The 17988-nt window shown below is 44.9% G+C and overlaps 1 protein-coding gene across 2 annotated transcripts in view; it reads right to left on the bottom strand.

Annotated features, from left to right (window-relative positions):
• AFAP1 (actin filament associated protein 1) overlaps positions 1-17988 on the bottom strand; it is a 105304-nt gene that overhangs the window by 55563 nt on the left and 31753 nt on the right. For both annotated transcript variants that reach the window (XM_068149670.1, XM_068149671.1), the window contains one exon: positions 4633-4761. In XM_068149670.1, coding sequence (XP_068005771.1) covers positions 4633-4759 — 127 coding nt within the window. In that variant the 5' untranslated portion in view covers positions 4760-4761. Of the gene's footprint in view, positions 1-4632; positions 4762-17988 lie in introns of those variants that run through there.

Raw genomic sequence — 17988 nt, 5'->3', positions numbered from 1 at the left:
GTAGAATAGAGTCCAAAATCATAGAATCACAGAATGCCAGGTTGGAAGGGACCTCAAGGATCATCTGGTCCAACCTTTCTAGATAATACTAGAGCTAGTTTCAACTCTTCTGTGAGCTGACCCAGCACCATGTCAAGCTGAATCTTAAAACTGTCTGATGAGGGGAACCTTTCGTGGCACAGGAGTGGGAGAAAGGGCAGAAGAAGAGACCTGGCCTGTGTCTCTTCCTGGCAGAAATGGTGGCAGCTATTTAGCCAAGTCCATGGGGCCCATGTTCCCTGGGCTCCCTGCTGCCACCATCACCTCTGACCCTGCAGCTGTTTTCCTGCCATTTCCTTCTTCCTCTCATTTTTTTTGGTTACAGACGGATCTGGAAAGGGGAAGGGAGCTGTAAAAGCTGCCTTGAGGGTCCTCTGCATCACTATCACATCTCACTCCCAAGGGAGCAGAGGTTCTGACACAGCGACTGAAATCAAAGCTGAACTCACAGTGAACATAACAGTGTTTATTTTCCTGAACATTGAAAGGGAGATTAGGATGCAGCCCCTGAATGTCCTGGCGAAAATTCAGTCAATGGATTGTAGCCTGCTTACCCCTCCACTGAATTTAGCTCCTAGTGTTTAGTTTACTTAAAATATCTATTTACATAGTCAAATGGATGTCTTTTGGTCAAGACCATGTAATTCTCAAAAATGCAACAAATGATGAAATGTTTCTTGTCATAACACTGCAGTCCCACTGGCTGTGAAGTCATGGACTAAAAAACAACACTGATAAAATAAACTGGCTCTAAGGGCCACGGATTCTTCTTTCCTTGTACAAATCAAGAGGGGAGATTAGTCTTGGAAAACATTCCAGTGTTGGTTGTTTTTTTGGAGGGTTGTTTTTTGTCATTTCCTCCTCTTTATGTAGGAGGAATCCACATTCTCACTGATATCCCTACCCAAGTCTGCCACGCTTTCCCTACCAACCAGGAGTCAAACACGAAAGGCTTTTAACTGGGGAAAAAAACACCACCACAATTGCAATACTCCAAGTGAATTCTACAGACTCTATAAACCTACTTTTTTCCTCACTTTTAAACTGTGTGTTTAACTAGGATCCTGCTCCAAGGTGCATCTTCTCCTGCCAAATGACACAGCGAGGTGAGCACCAGAGGTTTCTGGCATAGGCACCTCTGAAGGGAACAGGCATTGGTGACACTCCTGTGCAGTGACTAAATCCAGCAAAGTTCTTACTCCAAAACAAACTGATTGTGTCTTTGTTTTTAAGAAGAAAGTCTGAGTTTCAGAAGGAAATGCCAAGTGTTTTCTTCAGACCTACAACCCACTGGGCAGGCCAAGACTCAGGAAGGAAGAGAAGCGTCCACTTTTGCCAGCAGTTCAGAGCCAACCACTGGTTTGGGCGTGCGGCAGGTCAAGGCCAGGCAGCTATGACCTAAGGAACAAAGCTGCCTGGCCCAGTTCCCTCTGCTTGATAGCCACTAAATGAAGGGGAACTGTGTGTGCTTGGGAGGAGGAACAGAACAAGGCAAAAGAGCTCTAAAGAATTCCCCAAGTAAGAACTTACTGAGTTTAAAGAGTTTTACTAAAAGCCAACCAGCCCATTATAACAATTTCCACACCTTTAACAAAGGAAAACATCGTTCTCCACTTCCAGATGTTACAAAGAACCCGGCCAGTTCCCAGTTGCCCAGATCCTTCATTACTGTTCCCCCAACTAATCTGAAGTGGGTTTGCTCTAGCAGCTGAAATATCCTGTTGGATTCACACAGTTGATTTTTGCAAACACATACAAAGGGTCTGACCTCGGCACAGTCCTCAGGTCTCTTCAGCTGTGCCAGTGACCCCAGAGCTCTCCTGGAGTTGTGTGGGTGGAGTGAAACAACACTTGGAAAAACAGCCTGCGAAGGACAGTTCGGCTTAGTTACAGCGTGCTGAGGGCTGTGCAGCTTTTACTGCTTCTCATTTTAAGGAAGAGATGAAGAGTTTCAGAGGGATGGGAGGCCTGAGTGTTATCGCTACACAAAAAGCAGCAGGGGCAGCTCCAGCAGAGTCTATGACTCCCTGGGTAATTTCACACACACCCAAAGTTTGCAGGGGATGGCAGAGCTCCCAAGGAGGCAGCTCTCCTCCTTCCCTGCCTTGTTCCTGTCCCAGCACCAACCTCTCCTCTGAGCCAGCATAAGCATTTGTGTGGCCTCAGATTGAACCAGACCAGGGAAATGACACTGGTGAGGACTAAACCAGCAAAAAGAAGGGCAAATAATGCTTGTGCTAGCAGAAAGGAAGATGCACTACACAATGAGTAGCCTGGGGAGAGAAACTGGATGCTTTTTTCAGAGGCCATGCTGACTTAACTCCATTTAAAGTGCAGTTTTATAAACTAGACTTTATGGGCACATAAAGCATAGTCCTATGACCTCTTGCTTAACTGAACTGTGGGATTTCCTTGAAATAGCTCTTGTTTGAACTGAAGCATATCTTTGAGCAAAATATTCCACCTTGATAAAATGCCAGCAGTGGCATGCAGAACTTACCAAGTCCTTCCATTAGTTCATAGTTTCAGTGCTCAAAACATTTGCTTCCCTTCCACTTTGAGGCAAACACTCAGCCATTGCACTTACTCTCGGGTAAGTTTGAGAGCTCATTCTCAGTCACAGCTTCCTACATGAAGATGAATTATGATACATCATTTGGGATAATTTAAAGGCTTGTTTCTGGATCCTTTAATCACTTGTACTTTTCTCTGAAATGTCCAAGCTTTGTCTTGTTGAATGTAAGAGAGAGAAGTGGATAACATGTTCCACTAACAACTGCACTGAGTTAAGCCCTACCACTTAATATATGGATGTCATCTAGATCTTATTAATGGGTGGATCCTGTAATGGATCTTATGAGAGGTCCTGTAATAGGCTTTAAAACCTACCTGGTATGAGCTGAAAGGCAGAGAGCTGTGGTCCTGGGGTCTTTTTATCCTTGGCCACATCTACATTCATTAATTAAACACACCTAGAAAGGTGCTCTGGTATGGAGAAATTGATATCCATATGGTTAAAATCTCTCACCCTTCCAAAGCAAGGTGGAGGGTGATGATTTTGAACTTCTTGGAGCAGTACTTTGTCTCTATTAACTCCCAAATCGTGCCTAGGAACTGATGGAAGAGACAAATCAGCTCAGGCCAAACCTATTCCAAGGACCACTCCATAATTTAATAGCACAGATGAGTGAGTTCCAGGGTCCAGAAACACACTCCTCACTGTTGAACTTCCTAGCACAGCTGTAGCTTTTGTGTCCTGCAGCACCGTCCCTAAACCAGAATGAAAGGACATGACAACCTTTCCCTGTGTTTGCAAAGTTGGGAACAGAATGTCATCTGACTCCTTGAGGAAGCCAAATGTTTCTTCTTAATAAATCTAGTTGAAAAGATTACCAGAAGAACATGCAGAGTCAGAGGAACACTGCCAAGGTTATTTTGAACTACTGTAAAATACAGCTCAGCTGTCTCTAAACCTAGCAAATCGGAGGTTCCTGCCTACAGATTTTGGATTGGGGGAGTTTGGTGTATGTTGATCAGCTTTGGGGGCATGAAGCCTCCTTCCACAATATGTGAAATTGCCTCCTTCACTCAGAAGTGAAGGAAAAATAGTGATGGGTCTCTAAGGATGTCAAAATGGAAAGGAGGACAATCACTATTTTCATGCTGGTCTCCTTGAACTGGAATTCTGTGGCAAATTTCTCCACTGAAGGGGGGAAAGACTGCATCAAGCAAGACTGGGTCCTTTTAGCACTGAGGGACAAATAAATCATGAGAAATACAGCTGCTCACAATGTGACATTCTTCTTCAATGCACTCTGGTGTATTTCAATACTCTAAACACTGAGGGTTTGCACTGCCAGTATTTCTGTCACATGTAGGAGAGAGAGAGAGCTCTTACAGCCCAGATGCAACTCCCAACAGAAAGGTGCTGTAAGGAAGTATTACAGTCTGGTATGAATGTTCTTCATGCAAGCTCTCTGGGAAGGTTGCTGGACAGAGTGGATCATTAATACTTCATTCAGCTCCATAATCTTGACACAGATAAAAACAAGTGTGCAATCAAAATTGCTTTAGAGAGGAGGAAAAAGGGAAAGTGAATATAACTCTAATTGCAAAATCAAACCCAAACATGAATACAGCAATTTCCCAGCTCTGGCTTGGCACTCAGCTCTCTGCCATACACCAGAGCCCACTTCAGTATGGAGCCTTTTGATGGATTTGGGTCACTGAACAGAGGTGAGCATGCAGCACCCACACACTTCTCCACAGTGCTGTTATAGCCAGCACTCCCTGATGCAGCATTACTTTTCCATCAGGATTCATAAATAGCACTGCTGCCACAAATGAAATGAAGTAACCACTCTATCAGCAGAAGAGAAAAACGTTCTATCCAGCACATAATTTTGTGGCTGGATTCCCCCATCTGTATCCAAGAAACTTCCAGTCCGCCTCTTGCTGTTATTTTACTGCTCAGCGTGAAGGAAAGCATTCAAGAAAGTTACACTCTGGCTTCACCCTGGCTTTCTGTCTTGCTTCAATTTAGGGCTCTTCACAGAGCATTCTGCCTGCAAGAAAACCCACCCTGCCACTGACCTTTTGATGACTGTATCCTCAGGAGAATGTTCGTTATTACTGCCTTCTTCTCCCTGACAGTAGAAGTTAGATACTCGTGGTCCAGAAGTTCAAGAAACAGGCGCAGCTCAACTATTAACTCTTCCATGGCTGAAAGACACACACACCAAAACAAGAGAGAGAATTACTTTGTCCACATTTTCAGGATATGTGTTTCACACAGTTTTTAGGACTATCATAGAATCATAGAACTGTTAGGGTTGGAAGGGACCTCAAGGATCATCTAGTTCCAACACCCCCCTGCAATAGGCAGGACACCTCACACTAGATCAGGCTGCTCAGAGCCACATGCAGCCTTTTCATAGAATCAGTAAGGTTGGAAGAGACCTCAGAGATCATTAAGTCCAACCTGTCACCCAATGCCTCATGACAAACTAAACCACAGTTCCAAGTGCCACATCCAATCCCTTTTTGAATACTTCCAGGGACGTTGACTCCACCACCTCCCTGGGCAACACATTCCAATGGCAAATAACTCTTTCTGGGAAGAACTTTCTCCTTACCTCCAGCCTAAACTTCCTCTGACACAGTTTGAGACTGTGTTCTCTTGCTCTAGTGCTGATTGCCTGGGAGAAGAGACCAACCCCCACCTGGCTACAACCTCCCTTCAGGTTGTTGTATTGAGCAGTAAGGTCTCCCCTGAGCCTCCTCTTCTCCAGGCAGAAAGAGGGTCTCCAAAATGACAGCAAAGCTGTCTACATCACAATGGAGCTCATGAAAAACATCCCATGGCTACAGGTCTTTTTTTTTGCTATCACATCTGTAGCTGTCTGAGACATCTCTAAGCCCATCAGTGATCCAAAGTATTTCACAACAACCTCCCTCCTTCCAGGGATGACCACATTATGGAACCACACCGCAGATACCTCCAGCATATAGCTCACTGAAGCAAAAGATATCAGTCCAGACTTGCAAAGTGTAAGAGATCACAAGAGTCAAGGGGGACAAAAGAGGAGCTATGATCTAATAAGAATAATAATACACAAATCATAGAATGGGCTGGGTCAGAAGGGACCTCCAAAGGTCATCTAGTCTGACCTCCTAATAATCAGCCCTTGGGGGTTTTAAATGACACACTTTAGAAATAAGACCTATATTGCTTTAAGTGTCTAGTGGTCTCTTAAGCATGCTTTCAGTGTAAGGTCATAGAATGGTTTGGGTTGGAAGGAACTTCCAAAGGTTGTCTGGTCCGATCCCCCTGCAGTGAGCAGGGACATCCTCCACTGGATCAGGTTGCTCAAACCTGACCTTGAATATCTCCAAGGATGGGGCTTCAACTACCTCCCTGGGCCACCTGTTCCAAAACCAAGTCCAGAGGAAGATGAGGAAATGATAGTGGTGGAGGAGCTCCTCTTCCTGGGGGATATATTTCTATTATTGATATCAGCTGTATTTTAAATATGGAATACATGAATCTTTTAATATTTACCCATTATAAATAAAGCATGCCTCTCAAAAGCTCTCATTCCTATAGGAATCAGTGTGGAGTCTGGTCTGGATATAGTAGAGGCAATGTGCAGTTTTCAAGTAGTTCTACAACCACATGCATGACTGCCAGGAACTGCACATGTTCCTGGACTAACAGTTCTTTGCAATGGCATTTTTGGTGGATCCTGGAAAGCAGGAGACTGTAAATAGGGAGCTCTCCTGTCTCCTCTTCACCAAAATCTACCCTGTGCCACAGTAACCTCGTTCCTTTGCTGAGAACCTTCATGTCTGGGAATAAAAAGGCTGAAAGCACCAGATACCGTTGTGTGCAGAGTGTGCAGAGCTGGTTTCAGTTATTAAAAATTGTTAAGATGCTTGCACTCAGGAGCTTCTAATCTAACATAGCCAGATAAATGTGTAAAATGAGAAATGAAAACAGGGCAGGAGGGAGTTTGAGGCAAAGAGACAGGGAAGCAGGAGATAGGAAACCACTGCTGCAGACTCCTGGGAGCTGGCATCAGCTCAAATCTCTCTTGAGGCCTCATCCCACAAACGTGTGGTGTTTCTCTATGTCTTTGGAGGAACTCTCCATTGGAGTCACTGATGACCACGGTCACCACAGGCCACTGACCTACAGTGCCCAGGCCACCTAAGTCATTGGAAGCAGTAACTGCACCCAGCAGAGCATTTAAAGCAAAGCCTTGGTTACACTAGACTAGACTGGAATAGACTAGGCTGGAATAGACCTTTGAGATCATCAAGTCCAACCTATCATCCAACACTATCTAATCAACTAAACCATGGCACCAAGCACCCCATCAAGTCTCTTTCTAAACACCTCCAGTGATGGTGACTCCACCACCTCCCTGGGCAGCACATTCCAATGGCCAATCTCTCTTTCTATGAAGAACTTCTTCCTCACATCCAGCCTAAACCTCCCCCGGTGCAGCTTGAGACTGTTAGGACTGATAAAGGATGACAAGATGAAGTTGATACCAGTGAGACAGCGCTTGAAAAATCTCAAATCCACTGTCTTAGCAATATATTCCCTGCAATTGCATTTACATGAGGCCTGGTGTCCAGGAAATACCTACGAGTGCATCATACAGGCACCTAGGGGGTGTGACTTGCTCTTCCTGCCCCTGTAAGCTGACTTCAAGGAAGCAGCTGTAAATGGTAGTTTAAAATTTTACTGTGACAAAGAGAATAAAAACCTAGCAGCTGTCTTATAATGCTAGGCACCAACACATAGACATTGCTCCTCTTACTGTTCTACCATGACTAAACTGGGGCTGTTTTGTGTGGGAGTCAACAGCATCACCAGCATCAGAATGAGAAGGAAGTTTGAAGTTTCACTTTATATACATGAAATTATAATAAACACCCAAAAAGAAAGAAGGGAAACAGTGTTCCCAGTAGTAAGAAACACTCTTTCCATGCATCTTAGGAGTGCACTTCCAAGAGCACACTAAGGAATTGAAAACTCTTTTTTCCCCCCCCACCCCTAAGATGGCAACAAATAAACTAGTATGTTCTTGGGGAGAAAAACAAGTTGGCCTGTTGTCAGCCCTTGGCTTATTTTCTGGATAAAGAATCCTCTCCTTCCTAGAAATGGAATGATGTGCTCACAAAAAGTGATGGAACCAAGTAATAGCAAATCCACATAATGCATACTTGGAGTGAGCAATCATTGCTGCTGAAACACAGACTGAAAATGAGAGGGTGATGCAAGGCCCAAAGAAAAACATACTCTCCCCCCCCCCCCCCCCCCAGTGAATGATTACCCTTGGAACTCTGACATCACCACAAAATAAGAATAATAATCAGAAGGCTCTCTCTGTCAAAAAAAAAAAAAGGGCCAATTTATTTGACAGTTTTGGCTGCAGTCTTATTGCCAGAGGAATTACTGGTAAGTGGCAGGTGGTGAAAGGCAGGGTGGAGCCCAGGGATGGCAATCACAACAGTAAGCAGATTTTAGCTGGAGCGAGGAGCAGAATCACATTCCACATTAAATGATGAGAAGCCCATTCTATGCTCAATAGGAATTACAGGCCCCTAATGGGCTGCTGCAATTGCCATGCACAAATAAAAAAACAATGATACATCCAGAAGGGCTTCCAAGGCTGGCTCTCCAGAGCTTTACAGTGTTCCTAATGACAGCACATAAAATGCATGCACACAAGCCAGCAATGGAATACACCAAGGTAAAAAAATCATCAGAGGAAGGCAATTACATCACACCAGTTTGTGTTCCAAACCAGAACTAAAACCAACTGGGATTGAAAGAGCATGATGATGCAATTCTTCAACAGCTACATTTATGGGAAGGAGCCTCTAACTATTTCTTAAAAGAAGATCAAGTTTTCACTTCCACATGACTTAAAACAAAATGAAATAAAAATCACAGGGGCAGTGCTAGATCCCACATGATTTCAAGGCTGCTGCACCCAGAAGACATGGATGAGCTCATTAAAAAAAGGCTCAGATTGCTTTCTGGTCATACCACAAATGACCCAAAAGCGTGTCCCAGCTGACCTGAACTTTTAACAAAAAGAAATACAAACACAGGAAGGATGACCAGAAGTCTCTGTATTGCTTATTAGCTTGTCCATAGAATGGAAGGCCCAAACAAAGCAAATGCACTGCCATGCTTGCTTTTCTAGTGTCAGTGCATGCAGACAGGGATATCAGTAAACAAACCTAACTCTGAAATGTGAATTCAAATGGAGCTTTTTAGAAGATACTCTACTCCACTCTGGTGAGACTCCACCTGGAGTATTGCATCCAGTTCTGGAGCCTCTATTGCAGAAAGCATCTGGAGGTGCTGGAGTGTGTCCAGAGAAGGGCCACAAGGATGAGCAGAGGGCTGGAGCTCCTCTGCTACAAGGACGGTCTGAGGGAGCTGGGGCTATTCAGTCTGGAGAAGAGAAAGCTCTGAGAAGACCTTATTGTGGCTTTCCAGTATCTGAAGGGAGCTACAAGAAAGCTGGGGAGGTGTCAGGGAGTGATAGGACTGGGGGGATGGAACAAAACTAGAACTGGGTAGATTCAGATTGGATGTTAGGAAGAAGTTCTTCCCCATGAGGTGGTGAGACACTGGCACAGGTTGCCCAGGGAGGTGGTGGAAACCTCATCCCTGGAGGTTTTTAAGGCCAAGCTGCATGTGGCTGGGAGCAACCTGCTCTAGTGTGAGGTGTCCCTGGCCATGGCAGGGGTTGGAACTGGATAATCCTTGAGGTCCCTTCCAACCCTAACAATTCTATGATTAGTCCTCTTGCACATCGATGAATCAAATTCTTCTGGGCTTACATCTTCTGTTCTCTCTTTAGTTTATGGATTACAGATGTTGAAGGCCAGAACAGAGCACGTCAATGAGATCCACTAGAAGAAATTACCTGACTTTCTCTATAGTACAGGCCATCTAGCTAGCCATCTACTACTCTGCCTATCTAGTGACTCCTCTGTTAGTGGAGAGACCTGTGCTTACCCAAAGCGTGTGTGCACTGCTCAGGAGCCCTCAACACAGGAGTGTGCAGAGCTGTTGGCAACTATTACAAAAGCCTTCATATTGTGCTAGCAGTATGACACTTTGGGACTTCCTTCAGAAAGAAAGGTTAAAGCTGGTGATGGCTGGTTGGCTGACTGATTAAAATTTATGCTGTTTCTAACACTGATTAAATTTCATTCGGTTTCTAACTCAGATTCAAGCCCAGCAAGATCCTGTGTGCAAAATGCTCCTCAAATATTCAAACTCTCCCACCCTGTTGAAAGAGCCTCACTGCCCATATGGGTACCCAACAACAGTAGAGAAACCAGCTTTGACTCAATGCCCAAGTGAGAACTGCATGTTTCGACCCATTTGTGTCAGACCAGTGTCATCCTCCTTAGCTTAGGATGTCATCATTTGAATATTTTATTAAAAAGCTCAAAACAGAACACTGCTGGGGAAAGCCAGCCTGGGTTTTGTACAGGTATAAATACCAGAATCACAGTATCACCATGGTTGGAAGAGACCTCAGAGATCATCAAGTCCAACCTGTCACCACAGACCTCATGACTAAACCATGACACCAAGTGCCACATCCAATCCCCTCTTGAACACCTCCAGGGATGATGACTCCACCACCTCCCTGGGCAGCACATTCCAATGGACAACAACTCTCTCTGGGAAGTACTTTCTCCTCACCTCCAGCCTAAACTTCCCCTGGTGCAGCTTGAGACTGTGTCCTCTTGTTCTGGTGCTGGTTGTCTGGGAGAAGAGACCAACCCCCACCTGGCTACATCCTCCCTTCAGGTAGTTGTAGAGAGCAAGAAGGTCTCCCCTGAGCCTCCTCTTCTCCAGGCTAAGCAAACCCAGCTCCCTCAGCCTCTCCTCACAAGGCTGTGCTCCAAACCCCTCCCCAGCCTCACTGCCCTTCTCTGGACACGTTCATGAGTCTCAATGTCCTTCTTAAACTGAGGGGCCCAGAACTGGACACAGGACTCAAGGTGTGGCCTAAACAGTGCTGAGCACAGGGCACAATGACTTCCCTGCTCCTGCTGGCCACACCATTCTTGATGCATGCCAGGATGCCATTATAAAGAATACAGAACCACAAGGAGACAAAAATCTGTATGAAGAGAAAGACAAAGTGACTTTGACTCACTTCCACTCAATTCTATATGGCATTTACAAACTCCAGGAATTAATGAAGAAGTTCCTTTCATGACTGCATTCTCATCATCTGGGAAAAGAATTTCACAGAGATATGCAGGAAATCTGACAGCAGGCAGAGTCAGTGTATTCAGCACAAAGAAACATTTTTCCTTTTCCCAGTATGTTCCCAGAAATCAGAGTACAGCATTGGAAACTGTAGCAGAATCCCATGCAGCAGGAAATGACAAGTCCCCCTGAAGGACAGAGTGAAAAGATTAGACATATCACTGGGAGAGTTTTCTCTTGCACTGGCCCTTCCTTGCTGCCCTAGCAGCAGCAGTGCAGAATGTGTGGTGAGCTCTACCAGTGTAGTGTGCTAAACACCTGCTCCAGACACTGGAGGTGATCACCTTGGGGGTACCGGGCATGACAGGAAGGAGTAGCTGAAGCCCTAAAGATGAAGGATTAGCATGGATTGAGTAAAAGACACAGGAGGACTGCCGTCAGAGTGTTTTAACAGAACTATATGTAAACCTCTCTAAAACTCATAACAATCACCTTTTGTTTAAAGTTTGGAGCTCCCCAGACTGTCACAAACTCTCTTTCCAGACAGCTTGGGGCAAGAGAGGCAAAACACAGCTACTAAAAACTCCTCCTGTCTCATACATATTTATGATCAGCCTCAATGCATGTCAAGGGATTATTTCAGCCACAGCTCACATGTATCCCTCTTTTTATTTCCTCCCTCTGCTTTTCCAAGGAATTGGCTTCTACAAAACTAGCTTTCCCAAAAAGCTCCAAATGCTGCTGTTGCAATACTTGGGTGATAAAACAAGAGGTGGGAAAGCAGTAAGGAATGCATGGACAAGAAACAAGCTGCCAAAACCCCTACTCAGTCAGCTACAGCCATGCAATGAGTGACAGCAATGCAGCAGTGCAATCCATTAGCCTAAGGTAGGTGGATAAAAAGGTCGGCTTTTGAAGCCCAGACCAGTGGACTTTGGAGAGGAATGACTCCTTTTAAGCAGCTTCACAGATTCATAGAAAATAAAGGAAGAAAGAAAAGAAGAAGAAGAAGAAAATAGAAAGCAAAAACAAAAGGAAGAAAGGCCAAAATATACAAAGCAAAATATATGCATAAGTAAAAAAGAAAGCAGTATTGCAGGCATTCATTGAATTCATGGTAGCCAAAAACAGTGAAGAAATGCTGATAACTCACTCCAGAAACTCACAGTGGACTTTATCAAGCAGTTGAAGGCTTTCTCTAGGAGTGTATTTTCCACAGGAGGCTACCTTTCTTCCCCAAATAACTGTTTCCATACTTTGTCCAGCAAATGAACATGGATCTCACTCCAGCTGCAAGCCCAGCAGCCTGGCCCAGAGTCTCATCCTCCGGCCTGTGCTCACTGTGGGCACTCAGGTTGAGTTTCCTTTTCAGACTCCCACTACCCTACTAGGGCAAAAAGCAGAGCTTTCTTGCATTTAACCATCTCCAAATGTATCAGCTGACATCATCTTGTCAGGGCAAGACATTCCAGGGCTTGCTTGCTGGCTCCTGCATTAGCTCAGCTCCTCCATTACTCCAAACCACAAAAGATAAGCAGCCACTACAGCATTAATAAACCAGCTCCGATTCCACAGAAGAAAAGCAGCTCCCTCACGAAGCAAAAAGGAGACAGAAAACCTGTGATAGAAGGTCAAAGTCTGTCCCAGACTCCAAGTCCCAGAAGGAGACTCAGTTGAGGCTGAGACACACAGCAGCAGATAGACTTGCGGGTGTAAAGAGGCAGCGAAGCATCGCAGTGCCCCTTGTGAGCCCTTCACTGTGGTCCTCAGCTGCACACAGATTCCTTTTTAGGTTAGGATTTCTCTCCAAGTTATGAATAATTACATATCCAGCAGAAATGTGAGACAGCAAACTAATGAGCTTAATGGATTGGAGAAACAGAGCAGCAAAATAACGACGACGAACTACAAATACGGCAGATGTGGTGCTTCAGGATATGGTTTAGTGGTCATGGTAGTTGGGCTACACTTGGACTTGATGATCTTAAAGGTCTTTTGCAACCTCAATGATTCTATGAGTCTAAGACACAGAGGATCCAGTGCTCTAAGGCAATGTGAAACTACCAGAAAAACGAGAGGATCCTTTCTCCGCTGCAATTCTTTGCCTCACCCCAAAATCTGGAGGGCACATAAAACAGTTGTCCTAAACCCAGCACCTTGTCCCACTATTATACAAGCTGACTCATTCCTGCATAAAGACATAAATGCAGTGGAAATTTCATAAAATCCTACCCTCATGATAAAGATCACTAAAAAGCTTCCCAGTTAACTAGTTTGTACCCTCAGACACATTTTACAGGCCAGAAAATGTGAAGTTATTTCTTTATAGCAGCCTTCAAAAGGCACATCCAGACCCCCTGAAACATTAAATACTGGATACTGCACAAGCTTGCAAAGAACTCCCCATCTTCCTTATGCTGCCAACAGTTATTCTTCAGACTTGTGATGAACTGGCTGCAGAAAGATGAAGGGCAAGGCTGGACACCAAAGTGGACTACAGCACTTAGTTTTGTTTGCTGAGATGTTTCTCTAGAGTGCAAAACTCTAGCAGGAACCTTTGCCTGAACAAAACAACCAAAAAAATATCCTGACTTAATATTTAACTACTGTTTCTGGGATTTTTTTTAATATATGATCTGCCTGAATACAAACTTGGACTTTAAATTGCATTTTCTTCATGAAACAAAAGGAAACATTCATCTCTCTCTAGGCTCTAATCATACAGACTGAAACTGGAATAGTGTAGATAGTATAGATGTTCCTTCTCCTACACGAAATAAACAAAGAAGCCAATTTCCCTCACAACAAAATAGAAACTAACAAACAGCTTATCAAAAACTTTGGGGTCCTTAGCTGGTGTAGTTCTCATGGTTTCAGTGATGCTTAACCAATTCACTGTGAACTGGGATACACAGCTAAAACTTTTGTGACACGGAGATTTCCCCTTCCTTCTAGATGTGCTTTGAATTTAGCATGAAACCAGAAAACACATGTTTAACAAAAGCAGTAAACTGCTGCCAACACCTTTCTCTCAGGCTGCTCCAGCCACCTTTCCTCTTCTATCTGATCCCCTTTGCACCTCTGTGGAGGACAGACTGTGCCAGACAGCCTAACCCACAAGATCTTCATGGAGAGCTTACCTCCATGGTTTCCACTTCCCTTGGCTGCTTTCTGTTTTCTGCAGCTGGTTAGGTTGCCCCATGTGTTTGGAACAACCTCCCTTCTCCCTGCCAGGCAAGCCTCCCTCTCCCATGAAATCCCTCTTTCTTTCAGCAGTCCCTTCAACACTAATCCTCACATTCCCTCTTGCCTAACAGTTGTGCCGTGTCTCGTCATGCAGCTGGGTTTTTATCTACCTTTAGGCCAGACCTTGCAAACATTCTTTTCCCAGGGTTAAAAAAAAACAAATCCAAAACCCAAAAAGTCTGAATCCTTCTGACTGGTTTCACTAACCACCACAAGAGGATGAGTTCAGAGGAGAATAAAACAAACAACCATGCTTCAGTTATTAACATCTCAAAGATAGCAATTTCATTCCTGTGCACCAGGAGCAAAGGAGATGAACAGTTGGTTGTTTGTTCCCCCAGCCAGCATCAGGAAGATGGGAGAACAGGGCAGCTGTACCCTGGCACCAGTACAGGCAACTGGCTGTGCCTGCTCCATTCTCCCCCCTTACAGCTGGCCCCTTCTAACAGAAGTGATATTTAAAACCAAAAATTATGGCTCCATTCAAGAGTGTTTCAGAGCTCAGAGGATGTCCAACATGTTACTGTTACCGGAGGCTCTCATACACCCTGAGTTTGGGTGCCTTTTTGGAGGCCTGTGAGCTGATTTATTGCTTGCAAATGTACTGCCAATGAACTAAACACCATAAGCAACACCAGCTTCTCACTGTTACAGCATCTAAAAACTTCATACCTGGCTGAGGAAGTGAAAAAACCAATGTGCTTTACACATACCTTCAGCATACTCTCCCAGTGACTCCCCACTTGTCTCTGCTGATAGGTACTGGAAAGATCAAAATGGACCACTGGAGCCAGAACAAAACTGTCTACTCAAATCATGCAGCTATGTCTGAGAAAGCTTCAGCAATATCACTTTGGCAAGGAAGCCACCTTTTATGTCGAGGAGGGTTGGATGTGCCATTGATTTCATGCCTCGTATTGCTGGATAAGCTCCTGGGTGGCTTGTTTAGCAATATTTGCTAAAAGGAGCTTCCCAGTTCCTCCTGGAGCCCTGAGGAACAAAGAGGATGCACTGCCAAATGTCCTCCCACTGAGATCTCAGCACCCTCCTCCAACAGAAACCCCAAACAGCAAAGCAGCAGGGATGTGAGTTTATGGCAAGTGTGCATATTTCCCTGGATTGATGTGCTTTGTTTTTCACAGACTCAGGACCTAGCTAGGAAACCACAGACTGCTGCATCTGTTGGTCTCAGTCACTATCAAAAATCTGCTGACTCTCTGTGAAAGTTGTCCTATTGCATCAGAGCACAAACCATCCCTGTCACACCTGCAGCCATGCGTGGACAAGCCCTGGGCAGCTTCCCTGGGCAGCCAGGCTGGGGAGGGACCAGCTGGCGTGGCTGGGCAGCCATGGGGTCCCACCAGCTCAGCCCAGCACCAGCCACAGCCATTACACAAAGGTAAAAGCTATCAATGGCAAACATTTGCATCCTTGCCTCATCTCACCATCTGCTTCTGCTGCTGCTCACTTGACAATTAATACGGTGGTTGCTTGGATCAGAAGCTAATGCTGCATCTGTCTGCCTTAGTGCTACAGAGCATTATTAGACTACACAAACCTTTTTGCAACTCAAATGGGGTGACAGTGGCCTCTAATCTGACAGGATCTGTCCTTCATCAAGACAGACAAGAATGCTTCATCTGAAACAGACAGTTTCAGACAGTCCTGAAAAGTCAGACTGGGGCTTCCCCTTCCTCCTAGCTATGTTCCCTCCCTTTCCTTTCTTCTTTTCTTCCCCCATACACTTTCATCAGAGCTAAGAAGTAAATTAGTAAGGTGTAAAAATGTTTCAAAGAACACTGTACAGAAATATTTGATATTTTCCTACTTCCACCAGCAAAGGATTGGGGAAATTGCACCTTCTGCAGTTCTGTAAACATACAAAATCGGTGTCACCATCATTTCTGAGCTGCAACGTCCAATCAGCCCTACAGACCAAATACATCCATCTTGAATGTCTAACACTGAAAGTCTGGGACAAAAAACTCAGCTCCAAACTGCATTTGTCTGACAATTCCCATTAATGGCAAAGTCCTCCCAGCACCAACAGCCGCTGAGAAAAAATCTAAATCCTTAGCACATCTGAAAATCCAAATCAAGCTCTGGTCCTCTCTCCAGATAATCTGACTAATTTTAGCCTTTTTTGAATGTGTTGCCTATTTTTGTCCTTGGCTTTTGTAATCAAAATGTGGATCCAAGTCATGTGCCCTGAGGGACTTTGTGAAGAAGAGAAGTTTTCCTAAAAGCTTAAAAAAGCCCAAAGCCCTCGTCAGGAAATGATCAGGCATCTGTAGTAGAGAATTAGAAGAAGTGCTTCAAAGCAGATAGAATTTATATATATAAAATACATGTATATATTAATATACATATATCATGTTAATAACTTTAGCAATATTCCATTTTGCCACTATATTTCTACACCACTTTGTAGGTGTCCCTGACGCTGCAGGGCTCTCTGGGGCCACAGCCCCCACCGGCAGAAGCTGCCTCTGCACACGCTGCAGCACAGTTTGGCCAGATGTGCAAACACTAATAAATACCAGAAAGGAGGAGGAGGATGATGATGGCAGAACCATGTTCATGGTTTTCTAGTTTCCAGCCTCTCCTGGACCTGCAGCGCCAAACTGCCTCAGATGGCTGGCGAGGAGTCAGCTGCTGACAGCCATGCTGGCAGCGCTCTCGGCCCCCGGGGCCCCTCACCTCATTAGCCTGACATGGAGCAGAAGGATGCTGTGCTGCTGCCAAAGCAGGAGGTGTGGGCTCAGAGGGACACCTCATTTCACCATATGATGCTCCACACCAAACCCAAGGTGTTTGGACTGGCAGGACAATCACAGCCCACCTTGGGCCCCCACATCTATGGTCCTGGTTTGCATCAGCCTGTAGGACAATGGCTTACCTAAATCCAGGAGCAGTGAGGAAGCCAAGACAGATGATCTTAAAGGTCTTTTCCAGCTGAAAAGATCCTGTGATTCTATGATTATCTGCAGCACAGACTAATTAAAATTGCTTGGACTTCACCTTTTGCCCTCCTACACTGAGAAAGAATAAATGCTGCAGAATGAAAATGTTCAGCCACACCAATACATCCACCCCACCGATGCAACCAACTGCTTGCTGCATGTGCCAGGATGCTGCCTGGCCATATGTGGCTAGTCTAGAACAAAAGACTTGTGAGGAGCAGCTGAGGGAGCTGGGGGTGTTCAGCCTGGAGAAAAGAAGGCTGAGACCTCATTGCTCTCTACACCTCCCTAAAAGGAGGTTGTAGTGAGGTAGAAGTTGGTCTCTCTTCTCCCAAGTAATTAAGAGACAGGACAAGAGGAAATGGCCTCAATTTGTGCCAGGGGAGGTTTAGGTCAGAGATTAGGACAAATTTCTTTGCTGCAAGAGTGGTCAGGCACTGGAAAAGGCTGCCCAGGGAGGTGGTGGAGTCACCATCCCTGGGAGTGCTCAAAAAAGTGCAGACATGGCACTTGGAGACATGGTTTAATGGCCATGGTGGTGTTGGGTTGATGGTTGGACCTGATGATCTTAGAGGGCTTTTCCAACCTTAATGATTCTATAATGGGGTTTTTTTGTGTAGTTCTCTGACACAAAGACACTGACAAAACAAAATATTCCACAGGGGCCAGTGAAACCATAGCCCACTGTATCAACTTAGCCTGCAAGTCTGAAACAAAAGCAGTATGGAGAAGGAAAACAAGAGGAGAAAAGTGTCATCATCATCAAGCAAACCACATGCACAGCTCTGAAATGTTCATTATAAAATTCCAAGCAGTGGTCTTAGCCCTGTGGCACAGAGAGACTATATTTTGAAATAATGAAAGAGCAAGGGTGGAAGGGGCTTGACTCAAAGCCAGCAGGTGTGGTTATTACTTGGAAAATTCTTACACAGTTCCTCTGCAGAGCACTGCATGAGCATTCCCTGAGCCTCCCAGTCT

The sequence above is a fragment of the Melanerpes formicivorus genome, unplaced genomic scaffold, assembly GCF_026170545.1.
Source record: "Melanerpes formicivorus ecotype bairdi unplaced genomic scaffold, bMelFor1.0.p_v2 SCAF_18, whole genome shotgun sequence".
Lineage (NCBI taxonomy): Eukaryota > Metazoa > Chordata > Aves > Piciformes > Picidae > Melanerpes > Melanerpes formicivorus.
Note: the sequence above shows the minus strand (reverse complement) of the source record. Positions and strands in the feature narration are given on the sequence as shown.